This window comes from Ovis aries, chromosome 9 (genome assembly GCF_016772045.2).
Source record: "Ovis aries strain OAR_USU_Benz2616 breed Rambouillet chromosome 9, ARS-UI_Ramb_v3.0, whole genome shotgun sequence".
Taxonomy (NCBI): Eukaryota; Metazoa; Chordata; class Mammalia; order Artiodactyla; family Bovidae; genus Ovis; species Ovis aries.
The window spans coordinates 45,146,593-45,172,558 of record NC_056062.1 but is presented as its reverse complement, the minus strand read 5'-3'; the positions used below and the strand labels follow the sequence as shown (position 1 = coordinate 45,172,558).

At 40.4% G+C, this 25,966-nt stretch overlaps 1 protein-coding gene across 1 annotated transcript in view; it reads right to left on the bottom strand.

The window, feature by feature from the left end:
- The window catches only part of PREX2 (phosphatidylinositol-3,4,5-trisphosphate dependent Rac exchange factor 2), a 300,507-nt gene that overhangs the window by 93,426 nt on the left and 181,115 nt on the right, over positions 1-25,966 (bottom strand). Inside the window, exons 26-32 of the mRNA XM_027973014.3 lie at positions 23,669-23,848; positions 19,799-19,893; positions 18,861-18,943; positions 17,670-17,760; positions 16,903-17,031; positions 9,300-9,341; positions 2,894-3,111 (exon numbers count right to left, since the gene is read on the bottom strand). Of these exons, the coding sequence (XP_027828815.2) occupies positions 2,894-3,111; positions 9,300-9,341; positions 16,903-17,031; positions 17,670-17,760; positions 18,861-18,943; positions 19,799-19,893; positions 23,669-23,848 (838 nt within the window). The remainder of the gene's footprint in view (positions 1-2,893; positions 3,112-9,299; positions 9,342-16,902; positions 17,032-17,669; positions 17,761-18,860; positions 18,944-19,798; positions 19,894-23,668; positions 23,849-25,966) is intronic.

Sequence of the window (25,966 nt, the reverse complement as noted above, 5' to 3'; positions counted from 1 at the left end):
ACTTTTCATGCAAAGGTGGGCATAATAAAAGACAAAAAGGGTATGGACCTAATAGAAGCAGAAGATATCAAGAAGAGGTGGCAAGAATACACAGAAGAACCATGGAAGAAGATCTTAATCACCCAGATAACTATGATGGTCTGATCACTCAACTAGAGCCAGACATCCTGGAGTGCAAAGTCAAGTGGACCTTCAGAAGCTTCACTACAAACAAAGCTAGTGGAGGTGATGGAATTCTAGCTGAGCTATTTGAAGTCCTAAAAGATGATTCTGTTTAAGTGTCACAGTCAATATGTCAGCAAATTTAGAAAACTCAGCAGTGGCCACAGGCCTGGAAAAGGTCAGTTTTCATTCCAATCCCAAAGAAAGGCAATGCCAAAGAATGTTCAAACTACTGCACAATTGCACTCATCTCACACACTAGCAAAGCAATGCTCAAAATTCTCCAAGCCAGGCTTCAATAGTACATGAACCAAGAACTTCCAGATGTTCAAGCTGGATTTAGAAAAGGCAGAGGAATCAGATTGCCAACATCCATTGGATCATAGAAAAAGCAAGAGAATTCCAGAAAAACATCTACTTCTGCTTCATTGACTACACGAAAGCCTTTGTGTGGATCACAACAAACTGGAAAACTGAAAGAAATGGGAATACCAGACCACCTTACCTGCCTCCTGAGAAACCTGTATGCAGGTCAAGAAGCAACAGTTAGAACTGGACATGGAACAATGGAGTACTTTAAAATTGTGAAAGGAGTACATCAAGGCTGTATATTGTCACCCTGATTATTTAATTTATATGCAGAGTACATCATGTGAAATGCCAAGGTGGATGAAGCACAAACTGGAATCAAGATTGCAAGGAGAAATATCAATAACCTCAGATATGCAGATGACACATGCTTATGGCAAAAAGTGAAGAGGAACTAAAGGACCTCTTGAGGAAAGTGAAAGAGGAGAGTGAATAAGTTGGCTTAAAGCTCAACATTCAGAAAACGAAGATCATGGTTTCTGGTTCCATCACTTCATGGCAAAAGATGGGGAAACAATGGAAACAGGGACAGACTTTATATTTCCTTGAGCTCCAGAATCACTGCAAATGGTGATTGTAACCATGAAATTAGAAGACAGTTGTTCTTTTGAAGAAAAGCTATGACCAACCTAGACAGCTTATTAAAAAGCAGACATTACTTTGCCAGCCAAGCTCTGTCTAGTCAAAGCTATGGTTTTCCAGTAGTCATGTATGGATGTGAGAGTTGGACTATAACAAAAGCTGAGAGCTGAAGAATTGATGCTTTTGAAGTGTGGTGTTGGAGAAGACTCTTGAGAGTCCTTTGGACTGCAAGGAGATCCAACCAGTCCATCCTAAAGGAAATCAGTCCTGAATATTCATTGGAAGGACTGATGCTGAAGTTGAAGCTCCAATACTTTGGCCACCTGATGTGAAAAGTTGACTCATTAGAAAAGACCCTGATGCTGAGGAAGATTGAAGACAGGAGGAGAAAGGGATGACAGATGATGAGATGGTTGGATGGCATCATGGACTCAATGGGCATGAGTTTGAGCAAGCTCTAGGAGTTGGTGAAAGTCAGGAAAGCCTTTCATGCTGCAGTCCACGGGGTCTCAAAGAGTTGGACACAACTAAGCAACTGAACAATAACATTTAAAAATTTTCTTTAATTAAATTTTTTCTATTTGGTTATATTAGCAATCTAATAAGAAGTTAATCACACATATGGAGTATATAAAGTCTTTACAAAATAATGTAACTCTGTTTCATTGAATTTTATTCAATGAATGTCCTTATCATTCCAGAACTTTTTATGACCATATAGTACAGCTATTACCCTATCCTCAATACCACTGAAGAAAAACATTATTTTGATGTGCAAACTCATATCTATTCATTTAAAAACTCAACCATGTTACTTGGAAGCTACATTTACTATATGTACTTTAAAAGACAAATAGAACCTCATGCTTAAATCACAATTATATTTAACATGCACCTTTGGTTTAAATAACATGAACATATTTGCCTTGACACATCATGACAACTATCAGAACCGTAGGAAGTATGTGTGAAAAACCTCTAAGTTCACTGCAGTCTCCTCAGATATTTTTGAGATGCTTTCTTCATCTCTGCTGTGGACCACTGATGCATAAGCACACAATATTTTACAGTAATTAAGGCAATGTTCTTGGATTTAACAGGACAAACACACACACAAAGGAAGGAAATAAAACTGTTTGACACATGCAAATTTTAACCAGATTGTCAGACAGTATGGCATGCAAGTCATTAGAGCTCTTCTAAGAGTATCTTCCAGAACATCGACCTCAGGAGGTGCTCGGGGTATCATGGCAGACTCTTCTGTACCGGAAATAAGCAACCAACACAGACAAACCCTCCTTCCTCTGCTGACCTTTCTCAGCTGGTGCTTAGGGATGCAGGAATTAGTAACAGATGGAGGCTTTCTCAGATTTTAGCAGCCACTGAGAATAAATAAAAATTAGGAAAGAAGAAATACCTTTAACTTACTTATTAAAAGTATATTTGCCCATGGAAAAATATACCTTTTTAAAAGAGCTGGATGGCTGCAGATATAATAATGAATTGCTAGTCACTCAGTCATGTCTGACTCTTTGTGACCCCATGGACTGTAGCCCACCAGGCTCCTCTGTCCATGGAATTCTCTAGGCAAAATTACTGGAATGGGTTGCCATTCCCTACTTCAGGGGGTTTTCCCGACCCAGGAACGGAACTAGGGTTTCCTGCATCATAGGCAGATTATTTAGGGAAGGACAGTAATGAACAACCACTTTTTACTGGGACTAGGTCCCAATGCGTGTTACATTTGGCACAGCCAGTGGGAGGCACTGTGATTCCTTACCAAGTTTGGTGATAGAAGGGACTGAAAGTGAAATAGAACTCCTGCATTTGCAATTTGGTCCAGCCACCTTCTGCTGGCCTCCCATGTTTCCATCTCATTTTCTTTGCTGTTGTCAAACATCTGGTTTAAGGCCGCCATGAGCTGCTCGGAGAAGGCACAGACGGTGGCCACCAGGCTCTGGCAGAAAACCATGTCTCTTCGGAGCTGAGTCTCGCTATCTGTGATGTAGGGGAACATAAAGATGATTTTGCAAAATGTCATAGTTGAACTAAACCAGTTCATTTAACATCTGCATTCACTGTTATTTCATTCTCTCTATAAACTCACACCATGGGAAAAATGTGAATTCAAGCTCTATTCATGAGCACATACTTTTCAGTAGGTATGCTTTTTACAAAACATGGAACACCAAAAAATGTTAGAAACATTAAGATCTTTTTCTTACTTGATATTGTGACTTGATTTTCCAATCACCAAATTGTTTTATAAAATCCAAGGAAATAAAATAAGGTTTATTTACTTTTTTTTTTTTTAGTGATGGAACATAATATGCATTTTTGTGTGACACTTTCCCTAAAGGGAATTCAAAGCCCAATTTTTCAGTTTGCACTAGCAAATGAAATACAATATTATTAATACTAAATTTAAAAAATTGTCTACTAGGCCTATTCAAATACTAACATAAAACACACATGGGGAAAGAGTACTGATGTCTGACTACTTGTAACAAGAAACAGATCTGAATCTCCTGAAGTCACCTATTCAATTTCACATGCTATCAATAGGTCCAGTTCAGAAATCCCTACATTTTTTGACATAATTATATATTTACAGTTTTAATACAAATCGACTTTTACTAGCATACGTATTCTGCAATTAACTGGACTTTCGACTGACCTCCTTTGAAGGTATGTTGACCCTATGAACTGCCAGTTCTGGACCTCAAGTTTCTCAAATGGAAAGCAGCTGTGCCTCTGAGAACTCAATCCTAAAGAGTTCACTCCTCTGAGACACAGGGTATATACAAACTACACAGCAACATAAACACCAAGCCACACATTCTGTACACTGAAAAATTACTTGTACTAGAAAAACAACACAGGTGAAAAATCAACATATTCCCAAATGTATACTGAACATGTTGAGGGCTTGCACACTTCTGAAATGAAGAAGCATTGTCAATAATTAGTGTATAACATAAATAAACATGCTGCCTTTATCAGCAGTGAGTTCTCCTTGCTTTATTGATGAAAAGGTATATTTTTTTAAAGTTGTTTAACCAAGGACATGAAACACCTGCTTTTAATGACTACCAAAGCATCAGTCAGTTCAGTTCAGTTCAGTCGCTCAGTTGTGTCCGACTCCTTGTGACCCTATGAATCATAGCACGCCAGGCCTCCCTGTCCATCACCATCTCCCGGAGTTCACTCAATCTCATGTCCACTGAGTCAGTGATGCCATCTAGCCATCTCATCCTCTGTCGTCCCCTTCTCCTCCTGCCCCCAATACCTCCCAGCATCAGAGTCTTTTCCAATGAGTCAACTCTTCGCATGACGTGGCCAAAGTATTGGAGTTTCAGCTTCAACATCATTCCTTCCAAAGAAATCCCAGGGCTGATCTCCTTTAAGATGGACTGGTTGGATCTCCTTGCAGTCCGAGGGACTCTCAACAGTCTTCTCCAACACCACAGTTCAAAAGCATCAATTCTTTGGCGCTCAGCCTTCTTTACAGTCCAACTCTCACATCCACACACGACCACAGGAAAAACCATAGCCTTGACTAGACGGACCTTTGTTGGCAAAGTAATGTCTCTACTTTTGAATATGCTATCTAGGTTGGTCATGACTATTCTTCCAAGGAGTAAGCGTCTTTTAATTTCATGGCTGCAATCACCATCTGCAGTGATTTTGGAGCCCCAAAAAATAAAGTCTGACACTGTTTCCACTGTTTCCCCATCTACTTCCCATGAAGTGATGGCATAGGTACAGATAATTGCTGCTTGTTACTCAGTTTCACTGTTAGGAAAAACTAGTCTTGAAAATTTTATTAGAAAGAAGATTAAATATGAAAAATAGTTAATTATATAACAAAAATATTTATTGATTAGGTTGAACTCTATGAACTTGCTGTTTTGGTAGGTCAACATGATTGAGTATGTCAATTTCATATGGTTCAATCTGTTAATTAACAACAACATATGTTAGACATTTCCCTTAAGTATTAAATATCATATGCCCCATTCTAATAGATGGAAAAGAGTGTTTTACATGTTATTATAAAGTGGCTAAACTGGGAAACAGCTTTGCCCAATTTCAACTATGAAAAAAGCAAAACACCTGTTCTGTTGTACATAATTTCTAACAATGTGTAGATATTCAACAAATACTTACTGAATGAAAATAATGAATCAGTAGAGTAACAACTGAATTAAGTGAATTGAAAATGTATGCATTCATTCTCTGGCTTCTTGAAATGACGATTTAGTCTGACTTAACAGAGAAGGCTGGAGAAAGCAATGGCACCCCACTCGAGTGCCTGGAAAATCCCATGGAAGGAGGAGCCTGGTGGGCTACAGTCCATGGGGTCGCTAAGAGTCAGACACGACTGAGCAACTTCACTTTCACTGTTCACTTTCATGCATTGGAGGGGACAATTGCAACCTACTCCAGTGTTCTTGCCTGGAGAATCCCGGGGACAGGGGAGCCTGGTGGGCTGCCATCTATGGGGTCACACAGAGTCAGACACAACTGAAGTGAGTTAGCAGCAGCAGCAGCAGCAACAGAGAAGGCAACGGCACCCCACTCTAGTACTCTTGCCTGGAAAATCCCATGGACGCAGGAGCCTGGTAGGCTGCAGTCCATGGGGTCGCTAGGAGGCGGATATGACTGAGTGGCTGCACTTTCAATTTTCACTTTCATGCACTGGAGAAGGAAATGGCAATCCACTCCAGTGTTCTTGCCTGGGGAATCTCAGGCACGGGGGAGCCTGGTGGGCTGCCGTCTATGGCGTTGCACAGAGTTGGAAACTACTGAAGCGACTTAGTAGCAGCAGCAGCAGCAGTCTGACTTAAAAGGGTGATTCTTGGTTCATGGGCCCTTGGCTGTGGGACACCCTTCTTCCCTCTCCACTCAGCAAACATGAAATCGTTCTTAAAAAGTCAACTCATCATGGATGAAACTGGAGCCAATTATACAGAGTGAAGTAAGCCAGAAAGAAAAACACCAATACAGTATACTAACACACATATATGGAATTTAGAAAGATGGTAATGATAACCCTATATGCGAGACAGCAAAAGAGACACAGATGTAAAGAACAGACTTTTGGACTCTGTGGGAGAGGGAGAGGGTGGGTTGATTTGGGAGAATGGCATTGAAACACGTATACTATCATGTAAGAAACAAATCGCTAGTCTAGGTTCGATACAGGATACAGGATGCTTGGGGCTGGTGCACTGGGATGACCCAGAGAGATGATATGGGGAGGGTGGTGAGAGGGGGGTTCAGGGTTAGGAACTCATGTACACCTGTGGTGGATTCATGTCAATGTATGGCAAAACCAATACAGTATTGTAAAGTAAAAAAAAAAAAAAAAAAAAATTAAATTAAATTAAAAAAAAAAAAACAGATGCAGGAAAAAAAAAGTCAAGTCATCAAAATACTGAAATATTACCTCCCCTTGTGAAATGTCCCCTCTCCTTCAGGAAGCTGGTATACTTCTCTCTGCCCCATCTCAGGCCTGGGGGTGTCTCCCCCTGCTGGAGGGCTAATGACCTAGCATTGTGAGAGTTTGCTTACATGCTTTTGCTTCCCAGGGGACAATCAGCATCAGTGCTGGGGGAGTTGGCATATAGTGTGATTTATGCTTCGGGACTTTAAAGGCAGATAATCTGCTTTCAACTACCCATTCCACCATCTTTAAAGTGTATGATTCTAGGTATTAGATTCTTATTTTTAAAATAGGAGCTATTCCTACTTCTTAGATCTGTGATAAAGATAAATGGAATATGTTTGTTCTCTACGTATTTCTGCTTTGAAAATAGGTTCATCTGTACCATTTTTCAGGTGTAGAGAGCAAACATATGAACACCAAGGCAGGAAAGGGGGCTGGGATTGGGCTTTACATATATACACTACTATGCATAAAACAGATAACTAATGAGAACCTACTGTATAGCACAGGGAACTCCACTCAGTGCTCTGTGGTGGCCTAAATAGGAAGGAAATCTAAAAAGGAAGGAATACATGTACCTGTGTAAGTGATTCACTTTGCCGCACAGTAGAAACTAACACAGCATTGTAAAGCAACCATGTTGTCGTTGTTGTTCAGTTGCCCAGTCGTGTCTGACTCTTTGCGACCCCATGGACTGCAGCACTCCAGTCCTCCCTGTCCCTCACCATCTCCTGGAGCTTGCCCAAGTTCACGTCCTTTGCATCGTTACACCTTCCAGTCATCTCATCCTCTGACACCCTCTTTTCCTTCTGCCCTCAGTCTTTCCCAGTATCAGGGAAAGCAACCATACTCCAACACAAATTAAAATAAATTCTAAAAGAAAATAAAGCTGAATGGAGGCTCTGTGTTCTTAAAGTAATAGACTTCAAAAAACAAAGATAGATGAAATAAAAACATTTAAAGCACTTAGCAAGGTGAAATCGGACGTGATATTACCAAGATTCTTTTCTTCCCCTAGCATCTAACACGGTGATGGGCGCTCAGTCTATTACTGACTAGAGAAGGAACACCATGATAAAGAAAGAAACCCAATAAGTGAACTGAAAAACATATAGGTCTTTTCCTTTTAATTATGCAGCTGTTCAAAATTCAAGTGTCCATCCTTTACCAAAGCTATTCTCATTCATCATTTGCATCAATAAGAACTATAGCAGGAATCACAAGAGCTGCTCCCAGCTTCTAGTAAAAGAAGAAAAGCAAAGAATTCTGTTTTGTTCGCATGTGTGTATGGCAGCTTATTATTTTTTGCCAACTAAGAATTTCCATATAGTGAGAACACACTCAAAATAAACGGATTATTACCTATCCATTTGTTTCATTTCAGTATTTGAGAACCTGCTTAGATTCATCTTCTATAAACATGTTTAAAAACATTAACACTTCATTTACTCTATGCTGTTTAAAAAGCTCAAATTTCATCTTAAGCTTGCTGATCTAAAAAGAATGAGAAGGTTTCTAGACACACAAGTAATCCGTCATTACTCTGAAGTTGTAGGGAAATGAAAGCAAAATAAACAAAAAGAAGAGATTAGAGAAAGAAAAAGACAGAAATAAAAAGCAATTAAGAATAATGTTTAGCAGATACAGTCTGCCCTTTTAAAGTGAAAAGCATAATTTTGTGGCCAACAACATGGAGTAATTAGTCTGTTTGGTACCATTCAAATGTAATAGGGAAAAAAAGAGTGAGGAAATTAAGTAAACAAAAAAAGAGAATTATGATAGGAAAAGACAAAATTTAAATCAAAACAAGAACACCCATCTGAATATTAATAAACAAAGCAACACATTGCAGAACCACTTCTGGAACTGGCAGATCTAAGTCTCAATTTCAAAACTGCCACCTACTATTTATTAATTCACCCAGTAAGGTATCTTTATGCCTAATCTTCTGGATGCCCCAAAATTTGTGGTGACTGACTACATGTACGAGTTATGATTCATCTACATGAATGCAGATTTCTTCACCTTTAAAACTGTGGAAACAATAATAATGTTCTCACAGAGTAGTTGTGAGAACACAGTGAAATCCATAAAAATGAGGTACATTAACTCTGCTGTTATTATTAAAAAAAATGTGACATACTTTCATTATTATTATTACTCAGTCAAAAAGCAAGGCAAAATCCAATCATCAGAAGGAAAAAAAAGGCTCTCTTGTTTAAGTTGGCTCATCCATTCATTATAATTTAAATTTTCCAAGTGTGGTAGATTGCAAAGTAGTGACAAATTCTTCCCCTCTCTGCATCCATGCCCTTCCAAACCAATTTCTGATTGTGATTCCTCCCATCAAAAGTACAATCTGTTTCTCCTTGAATCAGAACCATCTACATCCTTGTTATAAACAAAAATTAGACACAGGTTCACAATAAAACTTATTTGTACAAGGAACTTTACCAAAACCTGGTTCCTTTCTCCTTTTAAATCATATTTTGTATAAATATATGTTTATATATGCTTTCATGCATTTTACTTGTAATTGAAAATGAGCATATTTTATGTCTTTATCATAAAATACTATAGAAGTATTTTTTAATCCCTGCAAGGCTTTAGAGAAGGTAGGGATCATATTTCCATCTATTTTGTAAACAGGTGAAGCCACTGCCTTCATATCATAAGACATCTAAGGTAGTGGGCTATAATAATTTCAAACAGTAAAAATAATGCAAACTCTTACCTGAATATTCAAGAAGAGCCAGGAGTATCCTACACTTTACCTCTGCAGAGAAAGAAAATATACCAGTCAGTTGTTCAGTCTTTTTCTGCAACTAACATCATATTGTAGTTGTGTAGTAAAAAATAAGCACAAACTCATTATATTAGATAATAAAAATCCCATTCATTTGACAAGCCATTTTTGCTTATCTACCTACATAAGTTCTATCCATTGCTCAAGACCCTCAAATCATTTCCAGATCTGAATTATATGAGCCTTGATATATCATTCAAATCTTGCTATCTTTGTAGGTCATCATTAGCTTGCATGACGTTCTGTAAATGCCTACAGCTATTATGGTCTTGACCAGTAAAGGTCAAATAGCATTTTTTTAAAATTTTTCAACTTTCAAAGATTATATATACAATATTTGGGGCTTCCCTGGTGACTCAATGGTAAAGAATCTGCCTGCAATGCAGGAGCCCCAGGTTCAATCCCTGGGTTGGGAAGATCCCCTGGAGAAGGGAATGACAATCCACTCTAATATTCTTGCCTGGAGAATTCCATGGACAGAAGAGCATAGAATGCTACAGTCCATGGGGGTCACAAAGAGTTGGACATGACTGAGTGACCAACACTTCCACTTCCATACAGTATATAAAGAATATATATAATACAGTACAGCTGAGCACTGAAGAATTGATGCTTTTGAACTGTGGTGTTGGAGAAGACTCTTGAGAGTCCCCTGGACTACCAAGAGATCAAACCTGTCAGTCCGAAAGGAAATCAGTCCTGAATACTCATTGGAAGGACTGTTGCTGAAGCTGAAGCTCCAATACTTTGGCGACCTGATGTGAAGAACTGACTCATTGGAAAAGACCCTGATGCTGGGAAAGATTGAAGGCAGTAGGAGGAGGGGACGACAGAGGATGAGATGGTTGGATGGCATCACCGACTTGATGGACATGAGTTTGAGCAAGCTCTGGGAGTTGGTGATGGACAGGGAATCCTGGCATGTTGCAGTCCATGGGCTTGCAAAGAGTTGGACTTGACTGAGCAACTGATCACTGATATAAATATGCATTAATAAATATTATATTATAAATTATGGCTCAGTAGTAAAGAATCTGCCTGCTAATGCAGGAGACATAGGAGACATAGGTTCAATCCTTGTCTTGGGAAGATCCCCTGCAGGAGGAAATGGCAACCCACTCCAGTATCCTGAAAAATTCCATGGACAGAGGAGCCTGGTGTGCTACAGTCCATAGGGTTGCAAAAAGTCAGACATAACCGAACAACTAAGCACATTACATACTGTGTATTATATATTAGAAATAAATGTATATATTATTCCTCTCCTATCTTTAGGTCAAAATACTTCCCTAAAGGACTAAAAAATACTAAATATTTCCAAATATTCTTCTTCTCACCCCATCCCCACACAGGACCAACCACAGATGTCCGATAAATGATGTGTGCTAACGTCACATTCGTTGTTGTGTGCCCAATCAGCCATGCACTCATTTGCTTCCAATTGGTAGATAGTTTGCTTGCAGTAGGAAAATATTAAACATAAGGAGTTCCTTTATGTGCCCAAGATTATGGAAAATAAAACAGGTTAGGTGGCATCCTATTCTAAATAAAATCACAGAATAATCAGAGCAACAAAATTAACAGATAAGAAATGCAGGAAATACCAGAGAGGACATTAAGTTTTACAAGTGAGACACAAGGACAAATGGATTCAGAGGCAGAAAAGAACACTGGACTGAGTCAGGAGACCCATCTATTATACACTAACTTTACCATCTTTAGTAAAGTGTTAATCTACTTTGGGTCTCATCTTGCTCATTCATAAGATAACATCTATGTTACCTAGTTTATAGTACTGTGCATAAAAAACACATGGTGCTGTGCTTAGTCACTCAGTTGTGTCCAACTCTTTGAGACCCCAGGGACTATAGCCCACCAGGCTCCTCTATCCATGGGTATTCTCCAGGCAAGAATACTGGAATGGGTTGCCATGCCCTCCTCCAGGGGATCCTTCCAACCCAGGGATGGGACCCAGGTCTCCCGCACTACAGGTGGATTCTTTACCATCTGAGCCACAAGGGAAGTGAAACACATGGGAATATATATCAAAGCCTTGGAAAATTATTTAAAGTACTCTGTACTGATGAAGCACTTTTATTATTGTGACTTGAATCTGGCTAAAGTTGGTGTAGAATTTTGTTGAGAGTCTCAAAATTTTAAACGTTCAAAGTTAATTGTCAGGGGAGAAGTACAATATCCTGGAGTGGATGTCCATCAGCAGATGAATGGATAAGAAAAGCTGCATATACACAAAGTATTACTCAGAAAAAATTCATTTGAATCAGTTCTGCTGGAGCATTATTGAAGTAATACAGTATACTAACATATACCGACCCTGTCGCACAGATGTGTATAATGGACTTCCATATGATTTTGGGAGCCCCATCCAGGCCCCCAGTCCCTGGGATTCTCCAGGCAAGAACACTGGAGTGGGTTGCATTTTCCAATGTAAGTGAAAAGTGAAAGTGAAGTCGCTCAGTCGTGTCCGACTGCAGCCCACCAGGCTCCTCCGTCCGTGGGATTTTCCAGGCAAGAGTACTCGAGTGGGGTGCCACTGCCTTCTCCGTTACATCACTAAGAGATTGCAATTGGGATCCAACTGGAAAACCCCAGTGAAAAATGGCTTCCAAATCAGACTGATGAGTTTACATTGATCTAACAGAAAATCACTCTAAGGCTCTGAGGCAGGGGACTGAACATGATACTTTAGGAGAATGAATCTGGTAAGGATTTATATGGACCAGAAAAGATGAATTAAATCACACGAATTAAAAGGGGAATTAGCCAGAAAATGTCTCATTAACTGAAATATGAAGAAAAATGGAAAAACTGAAGTGAATTTTGAGTTAAAAAGAAGAAGCTGTTTAGGATATTAGGACAAAGGCAGAGAAAAAAATGAAAAAAGTACTGCTGGAAAAATGAGAGCTTTCAAAGAGTATAATTTTGGTAGGTAGGCAGCAAAGAGATTATATGTCACTACTAGACATTTGAATTTAAGCTGACAGTGGATGTAACCTGGATGGGTATTTTTCCCCACACCACCAAGCAATTCTCCAACCCCAGCTGGGTGCCCCACAATTCAGTTTAATTCTGACACCATCTACCTGGATATAGTGACAGATATCATGGGATAAGGTCTCATCCGCCACAGGACTGCACCCCACCCCCACTTCAGACACCATTCACAAGGCCAGGCTGTCGTCTGTGCTTCTTCTGATCAACAGACTAGAGGTTCCAGTGATCCCCTCCTTGGGTTCAATTAATTAGCTAGAACACCTCACAGAAGTCAGAGAAACATTTTCTGACTAAATTAGCAGTCTATTATAAAAGGACATAATTCAGGAACAGGCAGACGTAAGAGATGCACAGGCAAGGCATGGACGGGTGAGAGCACAGAGTTCCAGACACCAACACAAGTTCGGACAAGTGCTCAGCCTCTCACTCATGACTGACTCTGTGACCCCATGAACTGTAGCCCGCCAGGCAACTCTGTCCATGCAGCTTCCCAGGCAAGAAACCTGGACTGGGTTGCCATTTCCTTCTCCAGGGGCTATTTCGGATCCAGGAATCAAACCCAAGTCGCCTACATCTCGTCTCCTGCATTGGCAGGAGGATTCTTACCACTGAGCCACCTGAAAAGCCGAAGTTCACCAACCCAGAAACTCTCCAACCCTCTCCTTCTGGGTTTTTCTGGCAGCTTTATCACAGAAGCATGGTCAATGAAATAATTGGCCATTGGCCACTGCACTCAATCTCCAACCCCTCTCCCCTCCCTGGAGTTCAGGGATGGTTGGGGCTGAAAATTTCAACCTTCTACTCACAAGGCTGGCTCCCCTGGCAACCAGCCACCATTTTTAGGTGACTTCCCAAAGTCACCTCATTAACAGAACAAAAGACAGCTTTGCCCTCTCAGCACAGGAAATTCCAAAGCTTTTATATCTCTCTGTGCCAGGAAACAGGATGAAGATCAAAGATGTATATACATTTTTATTCTAAAACAATACCACAGTGGGCTAACCACACAAATTACCTTCAGTTAGCTGATACTATGATTCCATAACTTAGCTGAGGGACAGGAGACAGACATAATCTTAGTGACACCACCCTGTGACTCTGTCCCCATCTAGTCTGCTATTTGCTCTGCTCTCCTCTGCCCTCAGTTTACAGGCTATGAGTGAATGGTATGCATATTAATGGCACTGGAACAGTCCTTCCTACATAAAGACCACAGACTTACATTCTGGTGTCATATCTGGTATATATTTGCTAGGATATTCCTCAATCAGAGATGAAGGCATGATGGTGTTCAGACATGCTACCCTCAAATATGGCACTTTGGAATACTGAGTTATTCATATTTTAAGCTGAAGGACTCTGAGAAACAGTGGGGACAGGAAGGACTCCCTGAACGCCACTTTTCCCCCTGAAGCAGATCGTAAGACGCTCAGGAGAGCTATACCCAGAGGAAAGAGATATCTTTATCTCCAAAGAGGGAGGGATGCCAAAAAAGCAGGTCTTGCCACCAGTTTTACAGCCCTTAGCATGTACACTTTGGTCCTGTAACAATTTTCTAGGACTTTCTGAAAGTGAAAGTTGCTCAGTCGTGTCCGACTCTTTGCAACTCCATGGACTATACAGTCCATGGAATTCTCCAGGCCAGAATACTGGAGTGGGTAGCCTTTCCCTTCTCCAGGGGATCTTCCCAACCCAGGAATTGAACCCAGGGCTCCCGCATCACAGGCGGATTCTGTACCAGCTGAGCCACCAGGGAAGCCTTCAAACCTAGTATGAAAACATGCAGGTTTAATCTTTTCTTCTGGTCTTCATTTCCTTATAAAGGCTCTCGTGTCCATGTGAAACTTATATTAAATGAAGTTACATGCTTTTCTCCTGTTCATTTGGTTTTTGTCAGTCTAATTTACAGGGCTCCAGGCAGAGAACCTAGGAGGATAAATGGAAAAAGATTTTTTTTCCTCCTCTACAGGAACATCAGCTACACATAACCAGAACATTCTGGCAAGGTAGCACTGTTAATTTCCAGCCCAGACCTGACCTTCCATTAAATCATTCTTTACAGAAGGACAATTTGGGAAATAGAATGAAAATGTTTAATCAATGGTGAACCGGTGAGGTTAGTTCTGAGTCCATCCACAGAACAAGCAGCTGATTACAAGGACCCCAGTGCAGCTGCTTCCACCCCATAGAACAGGACTGGACACTACACAGACCACCAGGAAATGGCAGCTTGCCCTCTCCCTTGATGGTCCACTGAGCTGAACTACTGATTAACTGTTTTTAAAGACTCACTTAATGTGACAATCACAGCTCTTACCCCCCAAAGTAATTGATACTGCATTTACTCTAAAAGCAAATATAATGTATACAGGAAAACGCAAAGCTGATGAGAACAGCTGCATTTAGATTCACAAATGATAGCTTTTAGGAGTGTTGTGATACTGGTATCTAGTCAGTGGAAATCTACTTTTTACTCAGCAAAGTATGGACTTCCCAGGTGGCTCAGTGGTAAAGAATCTGCCTGCCAATGCAGGTGATGTAGTTCGATCCCTGGGCTGCAAAGATTCCCTGGGGGAGGAAAATGGCAACCCACTCCAGTATTCTCGCCCAGAGAATCCCATAGACAGAGGAGCCTGGTGGGCTACAGTCCATGGGATCCCAAAGAGCTGGACACAGTGACTGAGTACACCACAGTGAAGTATATACTTAAATTCCTTGAAGCTTTTCAACATGTATTTGTCATTTTGGCTATTCATTATTTGGGGTCGGGTGTTTAAATTCAGACTTCTGATTGAATGTGATGTTATAATGTATATGTAGCTATAAAATAAAACTATAGCCAAGAAATCCAGCTGTGAAGGATAAAAGATTTCATCATATGATAGAATAGCTATGATTTATTTGGAGTTTTCCATATGTGTAAAAATTTTTTATCTATTGATCTCTAAAGAATATCTAAGCTGTTATACTTGAGTGTATTTCTAGGCAGAAAACTTGGTAATCATAGAACATTTACACCATTCATATCATTTAGTAAATGAAGAAACTGAGGCACACAGGCTTAGACCCTACAGGGTTTAAGAACTTTCTTGCGTCAGCAAAGTGCGTAACTCTCTCTGTGTGCCTGCATGCTGAATCACTTCAGTCGTATCCGACTCTGTGACGCTATGGACTATAACCTGCCAGGCTCCTCTGTCCACAGGATTCTCCAGGCAAGAATACTGGGTTGCCAGGTCCTTCTTCAGGGATCTTCCTGACCCAGGGATTGAACCCACATCTCCTGCATTACAGGTGGACTCTTTACACTAGGGAAGCCCCCTTAATTTTAGGATAAATTTAGAATAATTTATCCTAAAATAATAGTAGTGAGGGAATTCCCTGGTGGTCCAGTGGTTAGGACTCCATGCTTCCAATACAGGGGCCTGAGTTCAATCCCTGGTCAGGGAACTAAGATCCCACATGGTGCAAAGTGGTCAAAAGAGTAAAAAATATTTAAAATGGCAGTGGTGGGTTAAAAAAGTGGGTTATGATATACTGTTACTTCAGCTGATTACTATTTACCACATTCAAATGACATATGAATGACTGAGGAATATAAATTTACATACAAGCATAGTATTTATTATCTAGGTTTCTCCACCTTAGCCCTAAGGATATTTTAGACCAAATAATTCTTTGATGAGAGAGACTATCTGGCGCCTTGTAAGATGTTTAGCAGCATCCCTAGCCTCTACATACTAGATGCCAGGGGCACCCATGAACGTGACAATGGGAAAATGTCTCTGGACATTGCCAAGCACTGGTCTAATACTGGGAAGAAAACCACTGAATTGGAGATTCCAAAAATTAGACAAATTCCTCATTTCATCTTTTTCACCATCATCACTTTGAAAACTCTCAGAATATTTTCCTTAACAACTCTGACCCTAAATAATATGCAACCAAACTCACTGGCATTGTCTGGAAATTTTTTATATCTCTTTTAGAGGTGGTACCAGTTATGGGATGCTGAGTAAACCATCTCATGCTAGTACTAAAAATAACAAGCAACTCAGACAAACATCTCTGAAAGACAAACTGAAAAACTAATGATTCAACCTTATTTTGATTCTCACAGACTCACAATTGATTGTTTAGACTTTCTATGAAATGTAAAGCATTTTGTGAATCCTTTAGAAATTTTTCTGATAGAGTTTCATATTATAAAATATGAAACTCCCTCATTGTCTCCTCGTCTTCATAAGAATGAACCTTTGCTTTATTTCCTATGAATATTCTTCGAGATACAGTCCACATTGTTTAGATCCTTGGAATACAGGTTTTGTCATCTTATTCCTTCTCTCCCTCCTCTGCTTTCTCTCACCCTTTTCAGTCTTTTTATTTTCCTCATAATATGAAACACTCCAAAGAGTAATCAGGGCATGTCTGAATTTGAGGGTTTAATGGATTTTTAAATGAGTGTTGCTCATGTCATGGGATTTTTTTTTTTTTTTTTTTTTTTGCTTTTTATCCTGACCTTCAACAAATTTTCTGATGTTCTGAGCAAGATTCCGGACGCTGCTGGGAAGATTCCAAGGATCTTGCTTGATGTGAAGTCTTAACCTCTTCGGACAACTCAGCTTTGGTTCCATTTCCTGCTGAAACTCTAAATAAACACAGAAAAGCTCTCTTAAGTCTCAACCATTTACCGGTTCACAAGCCCATAAACAACAGAATCCTCTTCCTTTCATTCCTGTGGTCTTAGGCTATTATCATGGTAGCAATTTATGTAGCTTTATTACGGGAGAAAATCTGTTAAATCTAAAACAAAGTCAGATCCTTATTATCTTCTCACAAAGGTTTAAACAAAGGAAGAAATTTAGATGAAAATCTCTATTTCAACATCCTAAACCAGATGTCAGAAAGTGGCAGCTCTAGACCTTGTTCTGTTGGCCAATTCCCCCACCACCCACCTCATTCCCAAATCCCCTTCCATCAGCACTGGGCTATAACCAAGTAAGCATTGAGCCTGATTTCAGCAAAAGCAACTCAATTTCTTGAATTAATACATCCAGTCTGCCCTCTATAGGCTTTAAACATTTTAAATTTCTAAATAACTCTAAAAAAGGTCCTATATTGGCTTATTATGTATATTCAATGACTACCAGATAGAAGTAGTATTAAATGAACGATAGAACTAGCACCTAGACTTTTTTTTTCTCATGCTAAGCTTTTGCCTCATGACTGTATTGTCCCCCACTTTTGTTTCCTAACTGCCCCGAACAGGTACATTGTAAACCTCACCTTGTAATCCTCGACCTGGTGTCAGGTACTTAGTTTGCTCAAAGGCCCTCACAACAGCTTGGCCTCTCAGGAGATTGGTTATGGAATCCACCTATCACAACAGCAGAGATTTGGGGGAGTGACATAACTTCTCATAACACATAACAGATATTTCCAACAGTAAATATTGTAACATTTTTTCTGAAACCAATGATTATTTTGGGAATCCTATGCTGCCTACAAAATCTATCTTTGAATAAAATATTGGGATAAACTCACCTGATAACATTTTAAATGGCGTCTCTTACTTTCCTACCATATATCCATGGGCTATATACCTGTGCTCAGTCACATCCAACTCTGTGCGACACCATGGACTGTGGCCGCCAGGCTCCTCTGTCCATGGGATTCTCCAGGCAAGAATACTGGAGTGGGTTGCTGTGCCCTCCTCCAGGGGATCTTCGCGACCCAGGGATTGCCTCTCCTTTATTGGCAGGCAGATACTTTACCACTGTGCCATGTGGGACACCCACCACACATTCACACAAAATATAAATTTACTTTATAAAAGAAGTAAGAGGTCCAGAATGATTTTAAAAAAAAGAAAAAAACACCTAAAAGTTTTCATAATCCTTTACAAAGTGGTCAAATTTTCTACATTATGGATTTTGGTTGTGGGTATACATTTTTTAAAAAATCCAAAACACCAACATGAGCACCAAGACAATCTTGTGCTTCTTGAGGTTAGAAATGAAGTTGAACAAGAAATCATGAGGGAATATCTGAATATCCACAAAGAAACAAATAACAAGTAGAACAACTCCTGTTTGTAAAATGCTTTAGCTCCTCTGTCCATGGGATTCTCCAGGCAAGAATACTGGAGTGGGTTGTCATTTCCTTCTCCAGGGGGTCTTCCTGACCCAGGGATCGAACCAGTCTTACATCTCCTACAGGGGCAAGTGGGTTCTTTACCACTAGCACTACCTAAGAAGCCCTTATAATTTTCAAGGACTGTGAAATACTTGACATTCATAATGATCTTTGGGGTCAGATGGCTGAAGGAATCCCATCTCAAGCTCTGGAAACTGAAGGAAACAGGGTAGAAAAACAGATGAGTTCTTTCCATTCCAATTCAAAGCTCCTTTAGGTCTGGAAAATGGATTTTGACAGTTCAGTCTGTGGAAAAAATTCCTACAATCGTCCCAATCGTACCTGGCTGAAAAGATGCTCAAGGCAGCTGTGTATCTTGTCCTGTTTATCACGAGAAATGCGAACATTTAGGGGAAGTTCATCACCTAGATATTAAAGAAAAAAATCATTTCTCTCACGTTTAACATTCCAAACCATTTTTGAATAAACAAAGGAAAAAATAATTAAACAGTAGCTCTTATTCCATATGTTAGTTCTCATGTTCAGAAAAAGAATTCCAAAGCTATTGATAGACATTAGGATGTTAGATTATCACTCCTTTGAAGCTGCAGTAAAAGCAGAGGGACTCACAGAAAGAGCCCTGTGGTACCCATGTCAATGACTCTTCCAAATGGTGCATTTATCTAATGGACAAATAGCTGGGATAAGCTGCATATTTCAAATTTAAGACATTTCCCAACTGGATGAAAAGTCTTTTGTTCTTCATACACACAAAATAAAAACTGTATAAGGCATTTATATCAAGTAGTATTTTTCTCATTGCCCCCTTCCCTATTGCCCACCTGAGCTCAGGTGCACCTGCTGTCTTCAAAGCCCGTCCCTCCTCTGCACACAATCAGCAATGTCTAATGTCAGTAAAATTTGTTTCCTGTATAGTAATGCTATCTACCCTTTATAACCTTCTTCCTATATTCTAAATACTGTCTGAGGCACTATGGTATTCAATTATTTTAAAAATTTATTTGTTTAAACCCTTCATAGTACCACAGAAACATCATAAGACAGCATTTATTAGCATAAAAATCAGTTTGTTCTTTCCATCGTTCAAAAAATTCACTGTTTATAATGAGATTGGGAAACTGACTTTCTCAGGCATGTAACACAAAGACCATTGTGTGGCCACCAAGAATGGCTGTTCAAAGATAAAAATGTGTATGGATTAAACAAATTAATCCCAGAGGGCTGGCATCACAGAGTTCATGCAGCTCCGCCAAACGCACCCGAGTCCATTTCATCGCTGTGAAAATATGAGCTGCACTGGCTGCTGCAGATGCTGGTGAAGGAGGCAACGGAATTCCTGTTGCTGTTGCAGTCACTGAAAATAATGAGGTATGTGTCACTGTCACAAAATGACAAAGCTTGGCAAAGCTTCCCTGTCACTTCTTATTGCATAAACATAATATGCTACTGTGATATTTGTTAATATGCTTTACAGAAATTGAAGAGAAAGGCAAGTTTGCTCAAATCACATTTTAGCTTAGTTTAAAAGAAAAAATTTCAAATTCAATCATAGTTCAAATTTTCTTCTTATATAATCTAATCATGAATTAATTTTAAAATGCACAGTTATTGGTGTAGTTCAGTGGCTAAGACTCTGCACTCTTCATGTGGGGGGTCTGGGTTTGATCCCTGGTCAGGGAATTAGATTCCATATGCTGGAAATAAGAGCCAATGCAGCCAAATAAATCAATACTTAAAAAAATTAAAAAAGTAAAATAAAATGCATAGTTAATTTACAGGAGCCAAACCAAACTTAAAATGTATCATGATACTATATTCCTGTAGTTGATTTATTAAGAGAGACAAATCCTGTTTCATGATCTCTGCCTATGAATCCTTACTATTAACTTCAATTATAACTCATTAATTGCATTCTGAGCCCTTTCCCATCCCCTCAAGGAAGATGATGCCTTGTCTCCACTCCAGAGCCCAGCAAGGATGTCTCACCAAGTAAGTCCTGGATAATGATGAATGCCAAGGGAGAGAAAGTTGGAGATGTTTTTGTGTGAATATGGACACAAGACAGATTTCAGATTTCAGAAATAGTGCAGCAGACAAAATTCTTTTTGCCTTTCAGAATAGGTAAAAAGACTTATTTAACTTTAAATATACATTTAAGATTTCTCTTTTACTCTAGTGAGAACTTGAGAGTAATTTTAATTATCTGATAACTAAAAGTTGAGGTAAGAAAGTATTTTTAGATCTGTAATTTCCCACTGGAGAGAAACCACAGGTTCTTATTAAAGGGCATACTGGTCTCCTTAGAAGCTAAAAAGTAAATGAAATGGTAAAAGTGGTTAATCTGTTTTTTATATTATTAAGTTTCTAGAAATAATTAACTCACACACTCATTAAAATCCTTTTCATACAGAAAGTGGAAATGTAAAGTGGTTAATAAATTGTGAGCCAGGCCACCTGATTTCCTGGGTAAATTATCTAACTCCTGTGAGTCTCAGCTTTCTTAGATGTAAAATGCAGTTAACATCAGAACTTGCTACAGAGGACTGTGGTAGGAATTACCTGAAATCATCCTGTTTTTCCCACGTGCCTGGTAAAAATAAGCTTTTTTTTCAACTTTTTATTTTGTATTGGGGTATTGTTGTTCACTCACTAAGTCGTGTCTGACTCTTTGCAAACCCATGAACTGCAGCACACCACACTTCCCTGCCCTTCACTATCTCCCAGAGCTTGCTCGAACTCATGCCCATTGAGTCAGTGATGCCATCCAACCATCTCACCCTCTGTTGCCCTCTTCTCCTCCTGCCTTCAATCTTTCCTAGCATCAGGTTCTTTTCCAATGACTTGGCTCTTCGATTCAGGTGGCCAAAGTACTGGAGCTTCAGCTTCGGCATCAGTTCTTCCACAGAATAGTCAGGGTTGATTTCCTTTAGGATGGACTGGTTTGATCTTCCTGCAGTCCAAAGGACTCCAAGAGCACCCACATTTCAAAAGCATCAATTCTTCAGTGCTCACCCTTCTTTATGGTTATAGTTTCAGGTGGACAGCAAAGGGACACAACCATACATAAAAATATGTTTTAATGGAACCTATGAGTTTGTGCTAAACATCTCTGATGAAAAAACTTTGATTTAATAATAATTACTAAATAACTTTAGTTATTAATGTTAATTGTAAAACACTGCATAATGAGTGAGTGAGAGAGCAATCATCTTCAGTTGATGTGGATAAAATGGGAGGTCCTGAAGCTGCACGCCCAGCACACATGACAGGTTGCCACGGCCTCCCTGGGGTTCCAGGAGACACAAGGGCTCAAAGGAGAGAAAGCACTTTCAATTAATGAAGTTCACTGCAGGAGCCATCATGTGAACGTCGGGTAAGAAGATGGCAAGAGAGTCTGGAGGGAGGGTGCTGTGGGGTGAATTGTATCCCCCTCCTCAAATTCATGTGCTGAAGTCAGTGTACCTTATTTGGAGGGAGGGTCGTTACAGAGGTAATCAAGTTAAAATGAGGTCATCAGTGGGGACATTAGTCCAATATGGGCTTCTCAGTGGCGCTAGTCATAAAGAACCTGCCTGCAAATGTAGGACACATAAGAGACATAGGCTTGATCCCTGGGTTGGGAATCCCCTGGAGGAGGGCATGGCAACCCACTCAGTATTCTTGCCTGGAGAACCCCATGGACAGAGGAGCCTGGCAGGCTACACTCCAGAGGGTCGCAAAGAGTGGGACACGACTGAAGCAGCTTAGCAGGCATGCATGAATACTAGTCCAGTATGACCAGTGTCTTGTAAGGAGAGGAAATGTGGACCCAGAGACACACTCGGAAGGAAAAGGATGTGAAGAGACAGAAGGAGAAGATAGCCAACTGCAAGCCAAGAAGCGAGACCTGCTACAGAGTCTTCCTTCACAGCCCTCAGAAAGCAACAACATTGCTGACACCTGCATTTAGACTTCCAGCTCTGGAACTCTGGGATAATAAAGTTCTGTCATTCAAACCACCTGGTTCTTGGGACTTTGTTCCTGAAGTCCTACCAAAATTGCACAGACTGCATGGCAGGGAAGAAAAAATGCACAAATCTGGTCACAGAGGTGAAGGACTGAAATTTGTCCAATTAGCTTGAAACACAACGTAAGAGGAGAAACAAGACAAAAAGAGCCCCTGTTCACTCAGTAGTCCAATAATCAGATACAGCTGCTGCTGCTCCGTCACTAAGTGGTGTCTGACTCTGTGTGACCCCACGGATTATAGCCCACCAGCTCCTTTGTCCACAGGGTTCTCCAGGCAAGAATATTGGAATGAGTTGCCATTTCCTCCTCCAGAGGATCTTACCAACCTAGGTATTGGACCAGTGCCTCCTGACTGGCAGGCAGATTCTTTACCACTGAGCCACCAGGAACAGATATCAGAAACAGATATTTCCCCCAAACTGTTAACACATGCACAATTTGCTTATTTTCCATCATGTTACACAATCCATAAGAGAATAACAAATCTCCTAAATTAGGCCCACTCAGCTGGAGAAAAAAATGGTTTTTCAAAATTTACACAGATTATAAAAGGGAAGAATTTGAAAGACTGTGATGTCTCACAGTGCTCTGTCTGAGGTTGGTTAAGAGCTGCAGTTATTTTATGGGAAGTCCCCTGGAAGGCAAGGAGATGAAACCGGTCATTCTTAAAGGAAATCAACCCTGAATATTCACTGGAAGGACTGAGGCTGAAGCTGGAAGCTCCAGTACTTTGGCCACCTTGATGCGAAGAACTGACTCAATGGTAAAGATCCTGATGCTGGGAAAGACTGAGGGCAGGAAGAGAAGGGGGTGACAGAGAATGAGATGGTTGAATGGTATCACTGATTCAATGGCCATGAAGTTGGGCAAACTCCAGTGTACGGCCATATCACCCTGAACATACCTGGTCTTGTCTGAAGTTGGGCAAATGGAGATGATGAGGGACATGGAAGCCTGGCATGCCTCAGTCCCTGGGGTTATGAAGAGTCAGACATGACTTGGCAACTGAACCACAATAAATACAAGCAACAGTCGAAAAGTTTTTTCAAGACCTTTGTGGAAAACACAGAATCACCTTCAATTTGGCTGATGAGAGGAGTTTCAGGAATGAAGGCAGTTACCTGTAAGAGTCTCTGTTGCTGATGGTGTCATGACCCGAGTCTTCCTGCTCTTCTCCAGCCATGTTAAAACAGACACGTTTGCTGTTTCTCTCTCCCTTCTCATTGTCACTGTCTGTTGGGACTATGGACTCGGATGCCTTACGTTCTAATTTAGGAGAATATGTTATCGAAGACAGAAGGCTGCAATGGGATTTAAAAAAGAAAGGATAAGTGTACATTTTCACACGGGGCTACAAATAACCACCTTGCTCATTAAATACAATAGGCTTACAGACATTTCTAGAATACTTCTCCTAGATTTCCCCTGAAATTAATATCCTATTGCATATCATAGGGCTTCCCCAGTGGCTCAATTGGTAAAGAATCCACCCACAATGCAGGAGACCTGGGTTCCATCCCTGGGTCGGGAAAATCCCCTGGAGGAGGGCATGGCAAGCCACTCCAGTATTCTTGCCTGGGAAATCCCATGGCCAGAGGACCCTGGTGGGGCTGCAGTCCATGGGGACGCAAGAGTCGGATATGACTCAGCAGCTACACCGCCACTGCATTTAAAGCCTGTCATGCCAAGTTCCTCTCAGAGTAAGAGAAACAGCACACTACTTAGACAGGAACGCTGTATTCAAATCTAGGTTCTGCCATGGATTAGCTGTGTTATCCTAGCAAAACAGGATAGTTCTCCTTGACATCTATGAAACATGGATAGTGAGAAGAGTGTCCCACAGGGTTGCTGTGAGAATGAAATGCACATAACACAGTGCTGGTTCACCATGGGCACACCTCGCTCCCCAGCCACTGTCATCACCATGGAAAGATACCTGGGAAACTTTAAAGTGCTAGCCAAATATTAAAACAAACACTACATGGGCAAAATCTCCTCACTGACTTACCTTCAGACAATAAAAACCCATCTACATCTCTCCCTCTGCTTTGGGTTTCCTCCAGGCTTTCTCTGTTTGGTAGAGAGAATGTCTTGTGGGCAAACCCTTCTCATGCTCGTGTAAACAGAAGTCCTGCCATTGTGACCCAAAGATGCTAAATACAGTCACATATAAGATGAGGACAGGAAGCAGCAGGGGCTGCTGCCCCAAGGGCATCCACAATCCACTCATCATCAAACAGTTGTGAATCTGCCCAAAGGAAAAGCTCTTCCACTGGAATTTTCAATCTGAAACACACTATCAGACTCTGAATTGGCATTAAATTAGATTTGGACTCTGAGTTGTGGCTCAGCAGTAAAGAATCTGCCTGGCAATGAAGGAGATTCAGGTTTGATCCCTGGGTTGGGAAGATCACCTGGAGAAGGAAAAGGCAACCCACTCCAGCATTCTTGTCTGGAGAATCCCATGGACGGAGGAGCCTGGTGGGCTGCGGTCTAAGGGGTCGCAAAGAGTCGGACACGGCTCAGCAAAGAAATAACAACATAACTGATTCCGCCAGGCTAAACTCGAATGTTCAGCAAACTGTCTAACTCAAAATGACACAATAATGGCATTAGTCCTTGCTATCAAACGATGTGCTGTAAAATTTGCAAAACAAATTAAACCATAACTGAACAAAGGACCCAGACATGGTTTCTGCAGCCAGCAATCATCTTTTCTTTTGCCAAATACCAGTGACATGCTGTTCTAACCAACAGTACATTTGCACGTTATCTTGACACCCATTTTTCCGTAGCAATGTCATATTTATTTTAGTTCAAGATCATGAAAAGATCTTACACTTCTTATTTATATCCCATAATGTCAAGCCCAATGCTGTGCACTGAGCAAATATTTATTAAGTGATTTCACTAGTGAATTAATTACACTTATCTACCATGCACTGTCCTTGGGGCTGTGAATACAGCATTTTACGAAACAAACAAAGCTCCGTGACTTCCTGAAGCTTAAATTATACTGGGAAGAAACAAACAATAACCAAATAAGCTGTATAGTATATAGTGTGTGGACAATGATGCTGAGTCACTCAGCCGTGTCCCACTCTTTGGGACCTCATGGACTGTAGCCCACTAGGCACCTCTGTCCATGGAATTTTCCAGGCAAGAATACTGGAGTGGGTTGCCATTTCCTCCACCAGGGGATCTTCCCGACATGGGGACTGAACCTGCATCTCCTGCATTGGTAAGCAGATTCTTAACCACTGTACCACCTGGAAAGCCCATATAGAATATCACATGGCTACAAACAGGAAAGGGAAAATTAAAAATTAAAAAAAAAAGGAAGGAAGCTGGGGCTGCAACTTCAAATAGTCTCACCATGAGATGGTATCTAAATAATATTTTGGCATTTTATAGATTTT